General features: G+C 52.1%; 1 protein-coding gene across 1 annotated transcript in view; it reads right to left on the reverse strand.

Moving 5' to 3' along the window:
- Positions 1-7451: 7451 nt before the first annotated feature.
- The window catches only part of FAM3B (FAM3 metabolism regulating signaling molecule B), a 38231-nt gene continuing 25873 nt past the window's right edge, over positions 7452-19809 (reverse strand). Inside the window, exons 3-9 of the mRNA XM_053657939.1 lie at positions 18325-18468; positions 17100-17223; positions 16749-16807; positions 15786-15836; positions 14213-14300; positions 12645-12777; positions 7452-7545 (exon numbers count right to left, since the gene is read on the reverse strand). Coding sequence (XP_053513914.1) covers positions 7456-7545; positions 12645-12777; positions 14213-14300; positions 15786-15836; positions 16749-16807; positions 17100-17223; positions 18325-18468 — 689 coding nt within the window. The 3' untranslated portion in view covers positions 7452-7455. The remainder of the gene's footprint in view (positions 7546-12644; positions 12778-14212; positions 14301-15785; positions 15837-16748; positions 16808-17099; positions 17224-18324; positions 18469-19809) is intronic.

Raw genomic sequence — 19809 nt, forward strand, 5'->3', positions numbered from 1 at the left:
TTCCAGACTGACCGGTTAGGATGCTGCGTCCTTGGGGAAGACATGCAGATGGATCAGGGCTTAAGGCTCAGCTTGGTGACATGGGCTTAGCACGAGTGACCCACTGGGGGTTGCTGTTTCTTTGTTTTTTAACAGACGGCACCTGTGAAGCTGGACAGAGTGCAGGCTAGTTTAGCACAACTCCCAGGGGACCCTCCATTCCCCATCAGCACAGCACCCCCTTTGCATACCCCTCAGCCCAAAGCTGCTCACCTGCAGACCCCGACTGCAGGACATGGGGTCCTTGTTGCCAGAGGACAGTGACAGGCCCTGGGAAGGAACCTCATACCATATGCAGCCTCAGAGCTCAGGGCCGGTTCCTGGGGCCACTGTGCGCCCCCCGGGTCCCCAGCGAGTTGATTCAGAGCGGGCCCACCCTTTGCCAGGCCTCTCCTTCGGAGTGCTGTGCTCCCCATGTAAAAACCAGACTGGGCAAACCGTTTCCCCAAGTCGACAAGGTGGAGGGAACTGCGGGTGGACGAGGGGGCCCCACACGGAGCCCGACCAGCACAGGGGAGGCCTGCCTGAAGGTCTTACAGACTCGGAGACAGTCTGAAGTTAAAACTTTCTAACTGAAATCCATTCGTGGCAGGCAGTCATGGCCGAGGGCAGTGTTCTTCCCCAACAAAGATCGATCTTTACTCTCACCGAGCTTTCCGGGCTTGTGTGGGCACGTGTCTACGATGATACACTAGATATCACACCTTCGGGATTTCAAAGTAATTCGCTTTTTTCCCAGAATCCCAGAGCACAACCACGGAACCAGAGCAGGGACCACAAATCCCCTGGTTGTTAGTATCGTGTTAATTGTTGACTGTTAACCATCCCATACCCACAAAGTAAGAGAAGTCTGGGGCTGCTGGTTTTACTTTCTATCCAGTCCCAGAGATCCCTGCCCCCTTTGCTTCCCCCCCAACCCTCACCAGTGGATTTTGGCAACCCTCTCACGCCCCCCCTTCGAATGCCACCATGCCACATGGGAAACGGACTGGGAGACCGCCCTCCACAGCCTCTTCTCAGTCCATTGAGAGTTTGTTTTCTGGCCGCCATCGTCAGTTTGGTTCAAATAAACTCACAAACATTTTTCCAGGTGTAGATGTTTCCTGGGGACAGGAAAAAGATGGCACCTGGGGGTGTGTGCTCCAGCTGGGCACAGCAGCAGAGATGGCGCTTTGGGGTCCGTGCCCACTGACCCCGCACTCTCAGGGGGTCCGCATCAAGCCAGCTGGGCACTGGAATGTCTTGTCTGCCATCCTGCATGGCGCCCATGGGCGCTGGCCCGGGGCCGGCAGTGCCCAAAGCCTGGGTGACACAAAGGCCCCTCTGGGGTGGGAGTGTCTCAGCCGGTGACACCCTCTCCTCCGTCAAGGACACGCTCTGTTCCAGACGTGGCGGTGTCAGAAGGAGACAGGCGAGTAAGCCAGGACAAGGGGACTAGGGAAACTGAGGCAGGCGGTTAAAGACCAGGCAGTTACAGCTGCCTAGTAAATCGCAAAATCTTAAGTTCCCTGACCAAGGAGTGAACGGGTTACACTTCTCCCCTGCACCCAGAGGGGAAAGAGCCTGGAGCACCCAACTCGGAGAGGCAGACGGCAGCAATCCAATCCGGGTCTTTGGCGCCAACCCCACCCAAGGACGGATGAAGTCAGGGAATGAATCTCCTTTTGTTGCAGCATCTTAAAGCTGATGACTATGCTGTTGAGAGCCTTCCTAAGACCTGCCCTAAAAGCTCCCCACTTAGATAAGAACCCTTAAGACAAGACCCAGCGTGGGCTCTCTCTGGAGCGCGTCCCCATTTTTCTTCTCTTTCAGGCCCGAGACTCCGAGTCTCCTAAACTCTAGGGGACCCCACGAGACTTGCAGCCAGGGCAGCGGTGGGCAGCGGCAGCTCACCCCGGCCAACCCCCTGCGAGTCTCCCTTTGCTCTTGCTTTCCAGGGAGCCGACAGCACCGATCACATCTTCAGACCCTGAAACAATAGCTTTTTATGCGCATTGATTACCAAGCTTATTAACTATTACTTAAAACTAAAATTTTCCAATTCTTGAGTTCCCCCATCAGGGGCTGCCTGCCTGGGCTCACTTCTTTCCCATAAGGTGCCTAGAGGGCCGAAGGAGCCCCGCCTCATTTCTCTGCTGCTTTCTCACGGAGCAGCAATCAGGTCCTGCTGCCTCCAGCTTCCCTTAGGCAAAATTCCAGAGGGAAGGGTTTGGTGATAAGAGAAAGGAGTCTTTATTCAAGCTGCACAATTTTGGAATAACAGCTTTCCACGCGCATTAGTCGCTTAAGCCTATCAATTAAGGCTAAATTTTTTTAACACCTGAGTTCTATTATTTCCCCCGAATGAGGGGTGTCAAACTCATTTTCGCCCAGGGCCACATCAGCCGAATGTCAATATAGGACTGTATAAATCCTAGTTTGCCTAGAGTCCCAAGTTCGCCTTGCAGGGGTGTCCAACCTGTGGCCATTCCCAGAAAGGGGAATGGTTTCTATCTCTGACTCCTTCCCCCTTCAGCGAGGGCCAAGGGACTTCTCAGGACGGGGGTGCACAGAGCGGAGCTGGGGGTCACTCTCACCCTGCTTAGTGGCCTCCAGGCTCAGAAGGCAGAAGCACCGCGCAGGGAGCATGGAGGAGGGGACCCTGAAGTGATGGCGAGTCCAGATGGTGTCCCACTGCTGCATTCAGGCCTGCCGGACTCGACCTGCTAAGCAAATCACTGCAGCAGCAGCGAGGGCCTGAACCACACCCCCCAGCTCGGCCGAGCAATCTCCAAACGGGTCGTAGCGTGGAATCTGTTCACCTGATCACCCGGTTATTTAATGGGATTGAATGAAATTTTAGGTGGGAAACAAGTCTGGAAAAGAACTATTGCCAAGGGCACAGACGAGGGAGATGGTTCAGTAAGGGTCTCTAGTTTCTGACACTGGTTCCACCTTCTCAGGTGAGCAGCAGGTGGCGTCACGCCAAGCTATTCAAGGCTTCCCCCCTCCCCCCCCCCCCCCCCCGTCCCCAGGCTGGGGCCCAAGGATGACAGTCTCGTCACTCAGTGCCCAGGTAGGTGTCAAACAGGACACAGCAATGCAGAGTCCTGGACCCCACGTAGGGGATGCACCAGCAAGAATGGCAGAGACAGCTGAGAGGAAGGTGCCCACCAGGGCTGTCACGGGGTGGGAGGTGGGGTGTCCTGGGAGCTTGCCGGTCCCAGGTGGGGTTTCTGGACATGGCTGCCCAGGAGTCCCCCGGGGTTTGACCCCTTACAGTGCATTACAATCAACACTGCTGTGAAGGTGTAGCCATTTCAGCCAGAGTAAAAGAAATAGAAAAGGAAAAAGAAAAAGGAAGAAGAGTTCAGCCCCTCCCACCTTTTTAGAAAATACAGCAATGCTATGGGTACCGGTGATGGAGAGACCTGGTTCTTCTTGCTGACGCGTGTAAAGAATTACAGATCAGCAAATCTGTTAGCGTGCAATCAGTTTATTAGTGGCCCGGTCCCAGAGAAGAGAACGGGACTGGGTAGAGTGGGGGTGAAAGGCAGAGTTTCAGGGCAAAGCAGGGCGACCTAAGCAAGAGCGGCTGAAGACCAGGTGGCCAGCCCCCGGGCAGCCTGAGGCCGGGTGGCCAGAGGCCCAGTGGCGAGGGAGCCAAAAGTGTCAAGAGCGCCCCAAGCCCCCGGGAGAGAGTTCTTTGTTCTGAGGACTTGCTGGTGGGGTAGGAGAAAAAAAGTTACATGTTGATTAACGGTAAATGCGGTGCCAGGTTTCCTGGGGGAACGTGACGACCCAAACCAGGTATGTGTGGGAGTCTGTTCTCCCAAATCCTTATCTTGGTCCAGACTCCATTTGTTCATCTTGCTGTAAAACAAATACGTGACAGGAGGCAGTTAATTAAAATTGGGGCACTTCCCAGAGTTATTTATGGGCTCTTTCTGTAAGCATCAGGGACTCCCTCGGAAAACAGATAGTGACCAGAGGTAGACAGTTAACCAAGGTTGTTTTATGGTCTCCTTCTTTGGGCACCGCGGACCCTCTCCCACATTCCAGGCTCTGGGATGAAAGTACAGTGTCAAGACTTTTTTCCCCCAGATAGTGGGAATACTACGTAGAATTTCAAGGACTTCCCTTCTTTCTTGCTAACATAGTGTCTTGTGATGTTGAAACACCTGGCAATATTATCGGATCAGGCTCAGGACTCCTGAGTTAGCATGTGAGACATGTCTTCCTCCCTGCCTCAGTTTACTGTTTACCAAATTGGTAAGAGGCGCTTCCTGGCAACCAGGATGCTGGCCAGTAGCAGTGCAGTCTCAGAGTTCTTCCTGTGCTGTCTCCTGCCTCAGCACGAAGAGCTTACAACCTAAAGAGAGCTGTATGGGTGTCCTGGGCGGCCGTACAAGGCACTGGACTCTGAGTGGCTGGAACAACAGCGATTTCTTCCCCCAGCTTTTAAGGCCGGAAGTCTAAGGCCGAGGTGTGGGCAGGGCTGTGCTCCCTCTGAAGGCTCTGGGGGAGAGTATGCTCAGTCCGCCTGCACAGGCCCTGCCGGTTTGCTGGCCCTCCGTGGGGGTCCTCAGCTTGGCTCGTAGAAGCACCGCCCTGAACTCTGCCTTCCTCTTCGAGCGGTTTCTCCCTGCACATGTGTGTGTGTCCTAAAGTCCCTAACGTTTTAAAAAAGACTTTATTTATTTATGTTTTAGACACATGGGAAGGGAGGGAGAAAGAGAGGGAAACATCAATGTGTGGTTGCCTCTCATGTGCCCCCTACTGGGGACCTGGCTGGCAACCCAGGCATGTGCCCTGACTGGGAATTGAAGGGCGACCCTTTGGTTCTCAGGCCGGCGCTCAATCCATTGAGCCACACCAGCCAGGGCTAATGTCCCTAACTTTTAATCAGGACACTGACTGTACTGGCTTAGGGGCCGCCCTACTCTTATTATAGCTGCGATGACCTTGTTTCTGAATTTTGAGGTGCTGGAGGTTAGGATTCAACTTAGGAATTTCGGGGAGACAAAACACAGCGTGCCTGGAGCCTGAGCCAGGCTCTCCTGCCAGGGAGGCCTGCAGACTGCTCTGCTGGGCGGGGCCCCAGCTCTGCGAGGGGCCGCCGCCCAGGGCAGGAGGACAGCAGGCCCCAGTTCCTCTGCGGCCCTGAGCACCACGTTTTGCTGCTCACAGTCATTTATCCTGCTCTTCCCCAAAGTGGCCAGAGGTGACCTCTGAAAATGCTTTGCTATTCACTTTGACCCAGAAAACCCCATAAAACCATGCAGAGGTTCAAATTTCAGGTTCACTTTAAGAACAATGCCCAGGCCATCCAGGGTATGTCTATCTGAAGAGCCACTGAGTATCTAAGGATGTCCCTTTACCGAAGCAGCAGGCGCCACTCTGTTGGTACAACAGTGGGGCTGGTAGGGGTCAGTGGGGCTGAAGCTGGGGGTCTAGTTGTGGGTCTGCTGGTCGTGGGGCCCATCCGGGCTCACGAAGCTCCCACGACGCGGCTCAGAGCTTACGGAGCTCTCGGGCCTATTCACCCACGTGAACTCTCCCCACCACACTGAGAGGATCCTGGTGGAAATGAGCAGCTTTGTCCCAACTCAGAACAGGAGACTGCATGGAGGGAAAAAGTACCCCAGGAGAGGCTGAAGAAACAAAAGCTGACGACCGGAGTGCGTTCAGCATAAAGTAAATACTACTAGGAGTAAAGCGAAACCAAACCCAAACCGCAAGTCATTGTATTCCCGGCTCACAGGCATTGACTCCGCCCAGGGCCACCCTGCTGACAAGGGCCACCCTGTTGATATGCCCCAGCTGTGCCTGGGCAACAGTGGTGGGAGGTGGGGCTCAGCAGGGGTCCTGGCAGGCGCTCTGGGGGCTGTGGGTTTCTGCTCCCTCTGGCTTCAGTGCCTGACAGGGACCCTCCTGTGGCCCAGCTTCCAGTACTCAGGGCCCATGGGGGGGCAACTTTGCCTCCCTTCCCCATCATAAGTTTTCAGGTTTAAGTGGATTAGAGCCAGAAAGCACTTCTTCTAGAGGACTTGGGGACTCGGGCTATGTCAGAACAGCCTGGGGGCGAGGGTCCATTACACCCCCTCTTTGCTGCAGCCCCCTGAGTCCTTCCTCGAGGGCCTCTCAAGTGATCGTGCCTGGCTTAGGTTGCCCCCCCACCCAGGGGTCTTACTGGTTTCTGACTAACCGACGAAGCGCTGGGGGCTAGAGATGGGTGAAGCAGAAGCAGTGCTCCTGCCAGGGAGATAAGCTTTGTCTCCCTAGTGGCTCACAGTCCGAAGGTCGCTCGCTCAGCCTTATCCATGGGGGCAGTTACAACCCCTGAAACCAAGGCAGAGCAGTCCCCAACAGGCCCAGCCTCGGGTGACCTGTGGCCCACGAGTAGCTGGAGGGAGGAGTCAGTGCCGGTGTGTGTGAGCCACTGCGCTTTGGGTGGTTTGAGGTGCTGAGCCTGCCCTGTGTGATCATGTTTTTAAAAGGATTTCTGCTGATAAAAATGCTTGAACTCATCATCTATCCTGATTCCTCCACCTTACAGATGAGGAACTAGAGGCGCAGAGAAGCATTACAAATCTGACATCAAGGTCCCCTAGCTTCTTCCCTGGCCAGGCGTGGAGAGACAGGTAGGAGGAGCACTTGGCAAGGACCTGAGCGTCTTAGCCCCACATCAGATGCATCACTGGGAGTGCGTCCCAGAGCGTGCCCGCCTCGGATGCCTGGCTCTAGTGATGTGTCTTCTAGAAAGTCGGACGTGTACTGTACAGCTGTCCTCCTGAGGGCAGACCCCCTTGTCTCGTTGCAGCTCTTCCCTCCCCACCCTGTTGCACAGGGTCTGGCCACTGGAGTGACACCCCTGCAGGGAGGGAAGCAGAGACTGTGTCCCTACACTACTGCCCCCTGGTGGCAGAAGTCAGGAGCGCCCAGATTTGTGTCTCAAGTAAGTTCATGGACCCACAGGAAGAGAGCAAAGGCCCACATGGAGTTGGCAGAGGCGGGTTTGCTATGTGCTCTGATTGTTGCCCGTTCTCCCAGGGGATGACTGCTGAGCTGAGGGGCTGCTCAGTGACGACAAAGTCAAGGTTTTCTTCTCTGCAGAGCTGGCTGCACTGCAGGGTCCAGATGGGATCACAAGATAACTGCACACGGGCGAGGGGTGGCTGCCTCCCCTACCTTCTCCCTTCCAGGTTAAATCCCTTCACTCAACAATTTCCACCCGTGTCAGTCTTTCTGCTCATGGATCTCTTCACCACATGCAGCTTGGCATAAACATACTGTGTGCCGAGACTTCATGCCGCCAGCAAATACTGGTTGGTTGGTGACAAAACCTAAAACATCAAATATTGACTGTTGGATAAGATTCACAGGCCACTCCATGACTCATTTGTTTATAAAAAAACATTTATTGTCTGCATAATGTTAGTGTGGCTCTTTCGGTATGCAGCCTTCTATCTGTACTTCTGCAGGCCAGCCCACGTATCTGTTATTTGCACGATCAGAGTGGTTGATCTGCGTAAAAGAAAGAAAAAAATTTTATTTGCTAATTGACAAATATTCAATGTGTCAGCCATGAGCAAATCCTATAGCTAGGAGGGAATCCTCATGATTGCTTCCTAGAATGGAGTTTGCTCCAACCCACTCTGGGTGCTTGATTTTCTCTCCAGGCACTTCCAAATAGTATTGGAACCGGGCATTGGTGCAGCTCCAGAACTTTCTGCAATGACGTGTACATTCTGTGGTAGACACTGCCTGATGGAATAGCCACCAGCCACATTTGGCTATCGAGTACTTGAAATGTGCCTACTGTGAGTGATGAACCAAACTGTAAGTTCTATCTAGTTATAATAAATGTAAAGCCAACGTAATAAATGTAAATCAAGTTTGGCTCAGAGCTGCTTTCCTGAACAGCATAGCTATAATGTTGAGTTTCCAGTTCTTTGGCAGTGGGACCATGTTTTGTTTTGGTTTTTTTAGGTAACTGCAGAACTCCTAGCTCAGCAAACTCACATTCCTATTGATGCAGCCTTAGTCCTTCATATCCTCACTGCTTTCGCAGATGATGGAGTGCCCAAACTCAATGCTCGAAAAGATTAGTGTGCATTCTAATCTTTGGAATCCTAGGTACATATTCTTTTTATACAACAGCTTTGAGATATAATGTGCATCCCACAAAATCCACACGAAGTGAACTCAATGGCTTTTAGTGTACTCACAGAGATAGGCGACCATCACAATTGATTTTAGAATGTTTCCTCACCCGCGCAAGAAACCGTACCCCGTGGGCAGCGGGCAGTCACTCCCCACCCCTCACATCCCCAGGGACTCGCTCATCCATTTTCTCTTTCTGTGGATTTTCTCTATTCTGGAAATTTTACACACCGTATTTTGCCCCGTGTACAACGCACACTCACATTTTTGGCCTAGACTTTCAGAAAAAAACGATCTTTCATTTTAATTTAATTTGAGTTTTAGTTTATGTTTATTTAGATACTTTTTTGTATTATAAAAGAATTTGGGCATTTATTTTTGAACATATTATGGTACAAAAAATTTTATGTAACATATAATTATAAAACACAAGAACAGATACAAGGTATTTCAGGCACTACCCATGTGTAACACACATCCTCATTTTCCCCTGGAAAATGTGGACACAAAAGTGCACATCATGCACAGCAAAATACGGTAAGTGAAATGAGCGGTATGCGGTCTTTTGGGTTTGGTTTCTGCCCCCGGCATGTTTCCAGGCCCATCCACGGTGGATGCACAGGCAATTCCTTCCTCTTCATGGCTGAACGACACTCCAGTGTATGGCCAAACCGTATTTTACTTACATATTTTTATATACTGATAAGTCATCTGAGTTGTTTGTACTTTTTGGTTATTATGAATAAGGCTGCTATGCACGTTCAGGTACAGTTTTTTTTTTAATGTACACATTTTTTGCACATATGTTTTTATCCCCTTGGGTATATATCTAGGAGCAGAATTATTAGGTCACTTGGTAACTATATGCCTAGTTTTTCTTGAGAAAGGAACAGAATGTTTCCCAAAGCAGCCCTATTATGACATTTCGTGCAGCAGGGCCTGAAAGGTCTCCACGCCCTTGAGAACCCCGCTTAGGATGCCTTTTTTATTCCAGCCAACCCAGGGAGGGAGAGGCAGCACCTCCCAGAGGCTTCTGGGTGCGTTTCCTGATGGCCAGGTCTGAGCATCTTCCCACGTGCTTATGGGCGGCCATCTGTGCTTCTTCTTTGAAGACATGTTTACTCAGATGCTCTGCCCACTTTAAAATTGGGTTATTTGCCTTTTTATTAGTGATCCGTCAGGGTTCTTTATACATTTTGGGTGTAAGTCCCTTGTTCTCAATGTTTTTCTTCCATGTTGTAGGTTATCTTTTCATGTTCTTGGTGGTGTGCTTCAATGCACGAAAGTTTTAAATTTTGATCGAATGCAAGGTACCTACTTTTTTCTTCGGTTGTTCACGCTTTTGGTGTTGTATCTAAGAAATCACTGACTAATCCGAGGTCACGAAGGTTTATGGCTGTATTTTCTCTGCTAAGAGTTTAAGGTTCTAGCTCCTAAACGTAGTCATCTGACTGCTTTTGACTTAATGTCCCTGAATGGTGTGACGTGGGGCTCCAAGTTCATTCTCCTGCCTGTAGACGACCCATCATCAAGCACCACAAGGTGACCAGACCACTCCTCTTCCACGCAGCGGTTTCAACACTCCTGTCCAAAGTCAACTGACCGAAAAAGTGAGGCTTTATTTCTGGACTCTCGATTCTATTCCATGGGTTGGTAAGTGCCTTACATCAGAAGCACACTGTCCTGACTACCATGGCTTTGTAGTGAGTTTGGAAGTTGGAAAGTGTCCTTCGAACTTCCATATGGATTTTAGGGTGCACTTGTCTGTGTCTATAAAAACGCCAGCTGGGGTGTGAAGGTGGGGTGCAGAGGTGAGCATGGGGCAGGGCCTCCAAGTTCTCAGAAAAAGCCAGTACAATGGGTGTCCCCTCCCCGTACATCAGAATCCCCCTGGGTGGGCCATTCCTCATATATCACAACCTCCGGGCAGGCCCTACCCTCTGAGATTCTAGTTCAGTTGGCCTGGGCGCCTGTATTTTTGGGGGAGGCTCAGGTTGGGAAGGACAGTTTGGGGAGGATGGGCTGCAAAGAGCAGGGGAAGCTCGGGAAAGGCCCAGTTGGTCTGGATTACACGGCTCTGCGCTCAAGCTCCTTGCCGAGTCCCATACGTTGCTCCCCCTCGTCCTCATTGACTCGTGTATGATACAGCACCTGTCTTTCCCCTTTCTCACAGGGGATGATCTGAGGCACAGAGAGGTTAAGTGACTTGCCTACAGCCACACAGCTAGGTAAGTAAAGTCTGGAGATCCGTAAGATGGCAGATCGGTATATGGCATGGAGGAGAAGGGGTTCCGATTCACTTCGCAGAGCCGGCCCGAGGAAGGCCATGGGTCGGCGGGGCACACACCCACATGGCTGCCCCTGGGGAATCACCTAGCTTCCAGTTTCTGACACAGATCAGAAAGCTCAAGCCCTGGGAGGCGAAGTGGCTGGTCAGGATCACATGTGGCCCCTGGCAAACCCGACCCTGGATGCCAGGACCCCTCTCCCAGCCACGCCAGCTCATCTCACCCCGCTGCAGGGCCCCACAGTGGTAGCCCAGGGAGAGCCACCACCCAGAGTCCCGGGAATGCCTCACTCATGAGGACAAGTCCATGAGGTCTCAAGCACGTGGGGCGTCCGAACCCGATCATTAGTAACGAGAGGTCCAGGCCGGGCCCCGGGTGAGTGCTCCTGACATGTTTTACAGGACCGGCTTCCTGGCTGCGAAAGAACATGGGGGTTACACAGAGAAAGCACACTCCCTGAGATGCATGCTGAATCTCCATGAATTCCGAGCTTCCACAGGGTGACAACAGGGGGCGTCAGAGAACCTGTTGGACTTCCCTTGGGTGTCAGTCATGAGTTACCTGGCTGTGGGCAGCACTGAAATCACACCCATCCAGCCCCCTTCTTCTCCACCCCGGGGGCCCACCTGCTTCTGTCTATCTGCCTTCCCAGGCCCATCGCCATGCCGGACAGCACAAGCAGGGGACGGGGACCGAATGTCCACGCCTGCGGTCAGAAGCCACCTGTGGGCCCCGCTGGAGACATTCATCTGTCTGCCTCCTCTGAGTTTGCAGCTCACGGGGAGAAGACAAGACCCTCCGCTGAAGGAAGAGTCGGAGGCCTCGCTCCTTGGCAGGCCGCCAGCTGCCCCCCCCTTCTGATCTGAGGGCAGCACTGCCTGGAAGAGACTGTCATTATCCCCGGGGGGCATCAGCTTACAAATCCCAGGACATGTCCCCACCCGTCAGCTGTCATTTTCACAGGCGACTAAATAAACACATTAGGACTTCATCTTCTTGTTGTTCACTGCACTTCGAGAAATAAAAGGACTTCAAATCAATCAGGAACAGGTTTTTACAGCAACAACAGCGAGAGCTGTGTTTATCCAGTGTCCGGTGCCCACCCTGTTAGACGAGCTTCAGGTGCACCAGCGCAGGTGATCGTGGAACCACCTTAACAGTCCCCACGCGGGGTCCGAGGAGAGAGGCCTGTGGGGGCCACAACGTGGTGCAAAATCAATTCCAATAGCCCATTCAGAACATTCTACTTTGAAGAGATTTGAGAATTGAAATTTCAGCCAAGTGTCTTTCTAATGCTGATCTAACGGGGAAGGTTTCCGAACTTCTTAGCGTGGACGGTTTTCCCTGGCATGATGTATCAGGCACCTATTGAGTGGACAGTGGAACATTTCCCAGACTCAGGAATGAGGAACCTTCGGTGGAAAACCAAGGGGTCGGACCAAGGGACCATCTACACAGAGCCCTATGTGACATGCCCTGTGCACAAGGCTATATTCAGAGACAGAGTTGTCACCGACCGGCAGCCTTTCATGCCACAGCCTGCACTATTCTAACCATCTGTGGGAAGGGACCTTTAAAAAACCAGCGCCCTTGCACTAAGTTTGCACGTTGACGGCCGTTACAACTTACTGCGGTGATTACATTGTAAGGTATGTAAATGAGGAATCCCTGTGTTGTACACCTGGAACTAATACAGGGCTTGGCATAAATGACACCCCTTTTTTAATTACATAAAAATCTTTTATTGCCCTGGCTGGTGTAGCTCAGTGGATTGAATGTGGGCTGAGAACCAAAGGGTTGCTGGTTCGATTCCCAGTCAGGCCACATGCCTGGGTTTTGGGCCAGGTCCCCAGTAGGGACCATGTGAGAGGCAACCACACATTGATGTTTCTCTCCCTCTTTTTTTCCTCCCTTCTCTCTCTAAAAATAAATAAATAAAATCTTTAAAAATCTTTTATTACAAAACCACAAGCATGTAATTCTGTAACATAACAACATAACAATATCACACCCAAGCGTACCATGTGACATTTTAGGTGAAATGTTTAAATTGCTGTCCATCTCATGTGAGACAATCACGCACCCTACCAACCACGCTCCATGGTGTTACTTCTGCCGGACCCCGTATGGTATCGTATACCAACTATTCTTAAAGACACCAATGCCACTTACCTTCTCTCTCTGAATTCCTGCAGGAAGTTCAAAGCCTTTCGCTGTGAGAAACACCCAGCTTGACCTGAATTGCATGGTCCTGATCTCTTTGCTTCCAAGTTCCTCTATGGCCTTCTTGGCGTCCTCCTTCAGCCTGGGGGACAAAGGGAAGCGCGTCTGAACATCGTGTGCGGGGACCCCCGTGTACCTCACTGCGTTTGTCCCAGGACAGAGGTTTCTGGAGCAGCTCCTCTCCTGGGTCCAACCAGGCTGAGTGTACATGCTGGTCGAGTATGTCGGATTTCCAGCGGACTGTGTGGCGACACACCCAGTAGGACTCAGTTTGAAGCACGGACTTTAAACACTCAGCTCTGAAAAGCCCCGGTGTCATCAGGTTCGGTCACACTCACACTCTCAGACGACACTGTGTCCTTGCTGACCCTCCTGCTACTGACCACAAGATAAGGTGGCAGAAGTTGCGGAAAGATGAAAGCAAGGGTCAAAACTGTCCCTTTCAGAAAGGCCAGTATCAAAAAAGAAAAAAAAAATCTAAAAATTGCTACCATTGCACAAGGGTTCAGCTCAAGAGTAAGGCAAGGAAGGCGGGTAGGAAGGAAAAGAGAAAAGTAACACTTCAGATTTTCCAAAGTGAGTTAAATGTGAGTTTTTCCATGCGTGCATCAAAAAACTTCGGTCTGGGTAGATGTTCTATTACAAATAAAATCTTGCCCTGGCTGGTGTGGCTCAGTAGATTGAGCACTGGCCTGTGTACTGAAAAGGTCGCCGGTTCAATTCCCAGTCAGGGCACAGGCCTGGGTTGTGGGCCAGGTCCCCAGTTGGGGGCATGCAAGAGGTGACCAATCAATGTATTTCTTGCACATCAATGTTTTTCTCCCTCTCTTTCTCCCTTCCTTCTCTTCTTTCTATAAATAAATAAATAAATAAATAAATAAATAAATAAATAAATAAATAAATAAAATGTTAAAAAATAATAAAATCTGAGGTTAAAGTAATCTGGGAAATGCTGTGTTCAGGAGCCCCGTGTTGGAAATCCACAGTAATGCCAATAAGCACTTCGAGGTTCTGGGAAGGTTGGTGGAGAAGACACAGCTTTACTTAGTTGAGCAGAGGTGGAGAAACCCGGAGTCAGATCAGCTTCTCCCCGGGGAAAACATGGCGTGCGTGCGTGTGAGTGTGCACGCACACGTACGTGCATGTGTGTTTCCTCTTTGGCTCCGCATATAAGAGAAATGTTCTCAATTTCCTTTCCCGTTTCTATAAGTCCCCGTGGGTGTTGCTTTCCTGGCTGTGCTACTCTAGTTCCGCTCGGCTGGGACTCTGCCGTGCGACCGGGACAGAACCCTTGGCTTCTGGTACTGAGGGGCGCCGCTGGCAGGCTGTGTCTTTGGAGATGCACTCTGCTTCGTCATGGCCTCCATCGCTTTTCCTTAAAGGAGCCGCAGGCCTCGCGGCAGCTGGTTGTTTCCCAGAGGGAGCAGAGGGGCCCTGACCAGCCCTGCACCCTTGGCCCCACTGGCTCGGCTCACCTCGCCCACCCGCCCTGCCTCAGTGACGCTGCACACACTCACCGGCTGCTGCCATCGTCATGGGTCACCATGAAGAGCAGAGACTGCACCGGAGCACCCCGAATAAACTGTGTCATGGCTCCCGAGTTATCTGTTGGGTCAGTGCAAACCAGTTTTAGGTGCGTGACTCACTGAGACTGTGGCCCTGTGCACTGTGCTGCTATTTCTGCCCTCAGCGTCTGTGTCCACTGTGAGGCCTCTGGTTCTCAGAACTACCTCCCTCGATCACGCAGGCGGCAGGCCAGCTCTTCACTAGTACAGAGCTGCTGGGCTTCCAGGGCGGGCCCTCCGAGGTCAGAGCACCATCATCGGATCACAAAGATTCTGCTGATCTAACTTGAAACAAATGACAGCTTTGGCCGCACAGGTGGAGCGTTTCCTGCAGTGACTACGCAGCCCACGCCCACACTCGGGCATCTTAGATTAGAGCCGCTCCAGGTACCGACCGACCTGCAGCACAGAGTGGGAGCACGGACCAGACCCTGCGAGGGGCAGTCTTCGCTAGGAGGCCTGTGTGCCTTACAGGAAAGAAGAGAGGTGAGTCTCTAACCCCATTACTTTCCACCAGGGCTCGCTCTTCACAGTTATGCGTGAGTCAGCTGCAGAGCAAAATGCCCAATTCCCGTGAACGGCACCCTGGCATTTCTTGTTACTCTTCTCCATTATCTTTGCAGAGACTCGTTTTTTACATATATTTGCCGTGTATAATGTACATTTTTTGGGCCCAGATTTTTGAGGGAAAAATAAGGATGCACATTATACATGGGTATAATGAATACATACCATGGGTATGTTAACGGGTATAATAATCCCGTGTATAATGCACACAAAACATGGGCATGTGTTATACATGGTAAAATACGGTAACAATACTCAGTGTTAAATAAACATAAGAGGGGCTGGTGTATCCTGACCGACAACTGTAGCCAAGACGCGGTGCCCAGAATGGAGAGAGTGTGAAGGAGGGTGGGCACCGAGGGGCCCGGGGATGTGTGCTGGGGTGCCAGACACAGGATGGGGACAATGGTGACAGTCAGGGCTGGGTGCTAATGGTATCATCGGACAGATATTCGATTTCAAGGTGTCTCTCCCATTATCCATTGAGGGAACAGAAGGAAAGATCCAGGAGAAGTGTGACCAGAGAAAAGGCGTTTCCTAGGTAACACCTTCAAACTGGATTACATGAACTCGGAGACTAAGGGGACTACGGGCGACTATTCTAAACCACTGAACATGAGCCCCAGCTGGTGTGGCTCAGGAGATCCAGTGCCAGCCTGTGAACCAAAGGGTCACCGGTTTGATTCCCAGTCAGGGCACATGCCTGGGTTGCAGGCCAGGTCCCCAGCAGGGGGCACATGAGAGGCAACCACACATAGATGTTTCTTTCTCTCTCTTTCTTCCTCCCTTCCACTCTCTCTAAAACCAAATAAATAAAATCTTTAAAATACTCAACATGAACTTCTGACAATTTCCTTAGCAGACAAAATAAGAACGCTTGGCATTTTGTTTGATTTTTTTAAGTCTTAATTTATTTTTATAATTCATTTGCATTATAACAGAAAAAGAGTTTTCTTACCACCTTCATACATGTCAAAATACTGTGTTGCTATCACTTTTGCAGTCGTATCTGAAAATAAAAGGAACAGTTTTTAAAAGACAGTTCATGGGGACTCACGGTGGGTTGGTGGCAGCAGAGTTCTCAGTGTGGCCTGCGTCATCCCTGTGTCCTTCCAGGGAGCGTGGCTGCCGTGAGGACCGCACCTGTGAGGCGGCCACCTGCCCTGGAGGGCGGTCCTGATGTGGGCGGGGAGACAGCGACCCTCAACAGCTCTGCAGTTTCCTTCTCGCTGCTTCCCAAGAGATTCGATGCTGCCCTCCCCTGTGCAACCCACCTGCCTCTTCCGGCGGAGACCCCGGAGCCCCCTCAGCCCTTTCTGCTTTGCGCTCGGGGTTCCCCTCCTCAGGGTCATACGGGGCCCATTCCGCCTGGGGTGCCTGCTGCCGCGGCCCCTGGACGGCGTGCTCGGCTTGCCCCCAGGGACGTGGCAGGAGAGCCCTGCCCCAGGCCTGCTGCGGTGGTTACTGTCAGGGGTCCCCGGTGGCCACTGATTGGGGAGAGTCGGACAGAACATTGTTTCCCAGGCCTAAGAGGAGGCCCAGTGGTGCTTCCCCTCAGGCTCTAGTCCGTGGGCCCCTGGGAATCCAGAGCAGAGGTGAGGCTCAGATCTGGGGGAGGGGGCACGGGTGGGGGGGTGCTGTGGGCCCAGTCTGCTGGCGGGGTTCCCACCCTGCCTCTGCCAGTCCTTTGTCCTTGTTAGTTTTTAAATCTATATTTGGTCCCAGGCTTGTTACTTTTTTAGGACCCATAATCAGTAAAGTGAGGCACTGCAAAAATAATTAATTACGTATTTTTAAGATGCATTAAAATAAAAAACCTAGAGTAGATCAAATGCAAAAACCATGGAAAGCCCAAGGTGCCTTTGAAAATCCAATCACAGAGCTTTCAGAGAAGTTTTAGAGAAAACATTTGATAACTTACAATTGACAATGGCAATATTTATTCCTCTCCCAACATTCCCAGTCTTTTCTCCGATAAGCCTGAAAGGTAAATAAAGGTGAGTGAAAGAATTCCTTTCTTAGCAGGCAGAAGGGAGCCATCCCTGCCCATCAGGTTTTCACTTGGCAGAGTCCCTGCTCAGCCACCGCCGTGCACCAGCGGGTCCCTTTCAGACATGCAGGGGCCTGAGCCAGTGCCCGGGACGGTCACCCCCATGCTCACTCCACACACACCTACCCCCAACTTCCTGTGGACTCAGTCCCTCGGGAAACCTGGAACCTGCATTCCTCTGAGAATTTAGACAAACGTTTTCCTGTCCCACCCGGCACTTACAGCTCATCCTCAAAGCAGATCTTGGGGTATTTGTCCTGGCTGCCGCCGCTGAGTAACCGGTAGGCATAGGTGTTCGGGGGGCATGGGGCCCAGTGGTCACATTTTTGCCTTTTGGGGACCGGGGCTGTAATGGACAAGAACATAACAAGGTCAGGTGAGGCTTTACCAAAAAGCGCTCACTGCTTGACCCTGAAGGCAGCTGTTCTGCCGCAGGACTTCACCCCTGCATGTCCCAAGGTTGTGGATGGTGGTGGGGGGGGACCTCAAGGGGGGCAGAAATAGAAAAGGAGTCACCAGCTTTGATGAGGAGCTTCAGAAATGTGCCTTAAGATATGAGGTTAATTTAATCTGCTTTTGTCTTCAAATTGCAAGTATATAAAAGGGGAGAGGGTGCTTTGCAGGCATGACAATTTCCTCGCCTCTCGCTCGCTGTCTAACAGACATGCTCAGCCCGCGAGCCCTTCCAAACGCCTGGTGCCGGCCGGCAGCCGCTCACAGAGGAAGCCGTGTCCAGGACAGACTTCTGATTTCGGGGAAAAGCAGGGAGAAGGAGAGTTCAAGGGCCCCCTCGGAGGGCACCTCCTGGCCTGACGCCGCCAGGGCCTCCCGTGGCGCCTGGCCCCACCCCGGACTGCGTGCAGTGGTCTCTCTGGTCCTGGGCAAATCCACTGTGGAAACCTTACCAGATGCTAACACCCCCGTCACGGTCAATTCCTAGAAAGTCCTTTTTTTTTTTTTTTATCCTAAAAGGTCATTCAATTTGATAAAGAATGGCTTTTACCAAATTTTTTTTATTGTTATTCAGTTTTTTTGTACTTGCTTAAACTAATTTTGTATACTCATTTCTGTATTAAAAACATACCAGCATATCTACTCGCGAGGTTTCGAAAAGGGGATGGATTATTGCTTTTGCGTCCCACACCTTATCCGACGTCATGTTGAATGACTGTTCTATAATTTCCCATTCGAGTTGGATTCCAAACATGTATTTTTACTTAACACAACCCGCAAGTAAAATCTCTTTGCTTCCCTAACATCACAGGCTGCCTTGGAGTCTCCCTCCGGACCGGCAGGCGTTGAATGGTGCCGAAACGAAAGGAGCAGATCCTCCTCCTCCTCATCATCATTACCATCACCTGGAAGTGGCCAGAAGCCCCTGCCCTCCACTGCCCGCCGCCCAGCCGCACTGCAGAGTGACCTGTCTGCCCGGACCCGCGGCACTGACCTTTGAGGATGGGCCTCTCACCGATGCTCCGGATGTGATAGGCCGCCCTGGACAGGGAGACGTCCGGAATGAGCTCTGCCAGCAGGTACCCAGCGTACCAGGCACACAGAGAAATGCAGATGTAGGTCAGTGCCCTCAGAGTGCCTGCAGACACACAAGAAGAGCGTGGGTGCTCAGCCCTCTGAGGCCGTTCCTCCGTTCCACGCGTCCTGTCTCAGCCCGGCTGGACTCCATTAGCCAGTTCTGCCAAATTAGGGGGGCTAAAGGAGTTGTGGGGACTCCCAAGTTCTCAGCCGGTCGGTAGCAAGCACGGGCTGTCCTGAGACTCTTGTGGCTGGCAGCTGAGAGAGGGCAGCTAGAGGGGGCTTCGCTCTTAACCTGCAGGGTCTACACCAACTGCCGAGGGTCAGTGTCAGGACTGAACTGAACCGTGGGACACCTGGTGGCTGCCAGAGGGTTGGTGTCTCCCCACCCAGCACCCGGAGCAGAGATGAGGGGGTGGTGCTCCCAGGCTCTCTTTTCCAAGTTCACAGTCACTGACACTGAGGCAGGACCCCAGCCCTCCAGCACACAACCCAAGGCTTCCCTGTCTCCAGGCAGTGATGACATTCGAACCTGTGTCTGTCACTCCAGCCTTAGCCCCGAACCTCCACTCCCGTCATTTCCCGCACCTGCAGGTCCCTGTTGCCTGTGACTAAGCACAGCTGTCTGCACTTTATTGAGTCTGGGTGCACTTGTGTGTGGTTCCTCAGCTTAGGTCATCGCGCTCAGGGGACTGGACGCTTCTATTTCCCCTTGTGACATATTTCAGCATCAATAATTTTTTCCATTTTCCAAACCATGCAGAACCCAAGGTGGCTAGAATGTTACACATAGAGGGCTTCCTGAGGCCAACTACCTGGACCACGTAGCCACTGCTGTTTCTTGGACTCAAGGGACATCAAAAAGTTGGAAAAGGCAGCCACACACTACAAATGAGAGCCCTGGGGATTGAGGTGCCTGCCCTGGAATTCCCGGTGGCTCTGTGCTTAGCCGCACTGACCCACAGTGGCTGGGGCCTCCCCTGCCCCTCTGCCTCAGGGTGCTGCCCCTCAGAGACCCCCACCCATCTCCCTCTCCTTTCTAAGGCTCCCAACAGGTGTGCAGCCTGCCATGCACCTGCACGGGTCCCTCACACAGCAGCCCTTCCCACGACTTGTTGGCATGGCATGCCAAGGGTCCCTTCCCTGTAGGGCTGTGCCCACACACCTCGGACAGCATGTGCTCCGTAGCGTGTCCCAGAAAGTGCCATGGGGCACATGCTGGGGGAGCTGTGGACGGCGAATGCTGGCGACCCAGAGTGCCGGTGGTGTCGGGTTCAGCGGAAACAATGGTCTGCTGTGTCCCCCTGTGTGTCGGGCCACAGCTGGACTACTTTATTCAAGTATCATATTTGAAGAAGAAAATTGGCAAACCGGGGACTGGATTGGAGAAGACTGAGAGGGA

Source organism: Artibeus jamaicensis, unplaced genomic scaffold (genome assembly GCF_021234435.1).
Source record: "Artibeus jamaicensis isolate MK-2021 breed Jamaican fruit bat unplaced genomic scaffold, CSHL_Jam_final scaffold_474, whole genome shotgun sequence".
Lineage (NCBI taxonomy): Eukaryota > Metazoa > Chordata > Mammalia > Chiroptera > Phyllostomidae > Artibeus > Artibeus jamaicensis.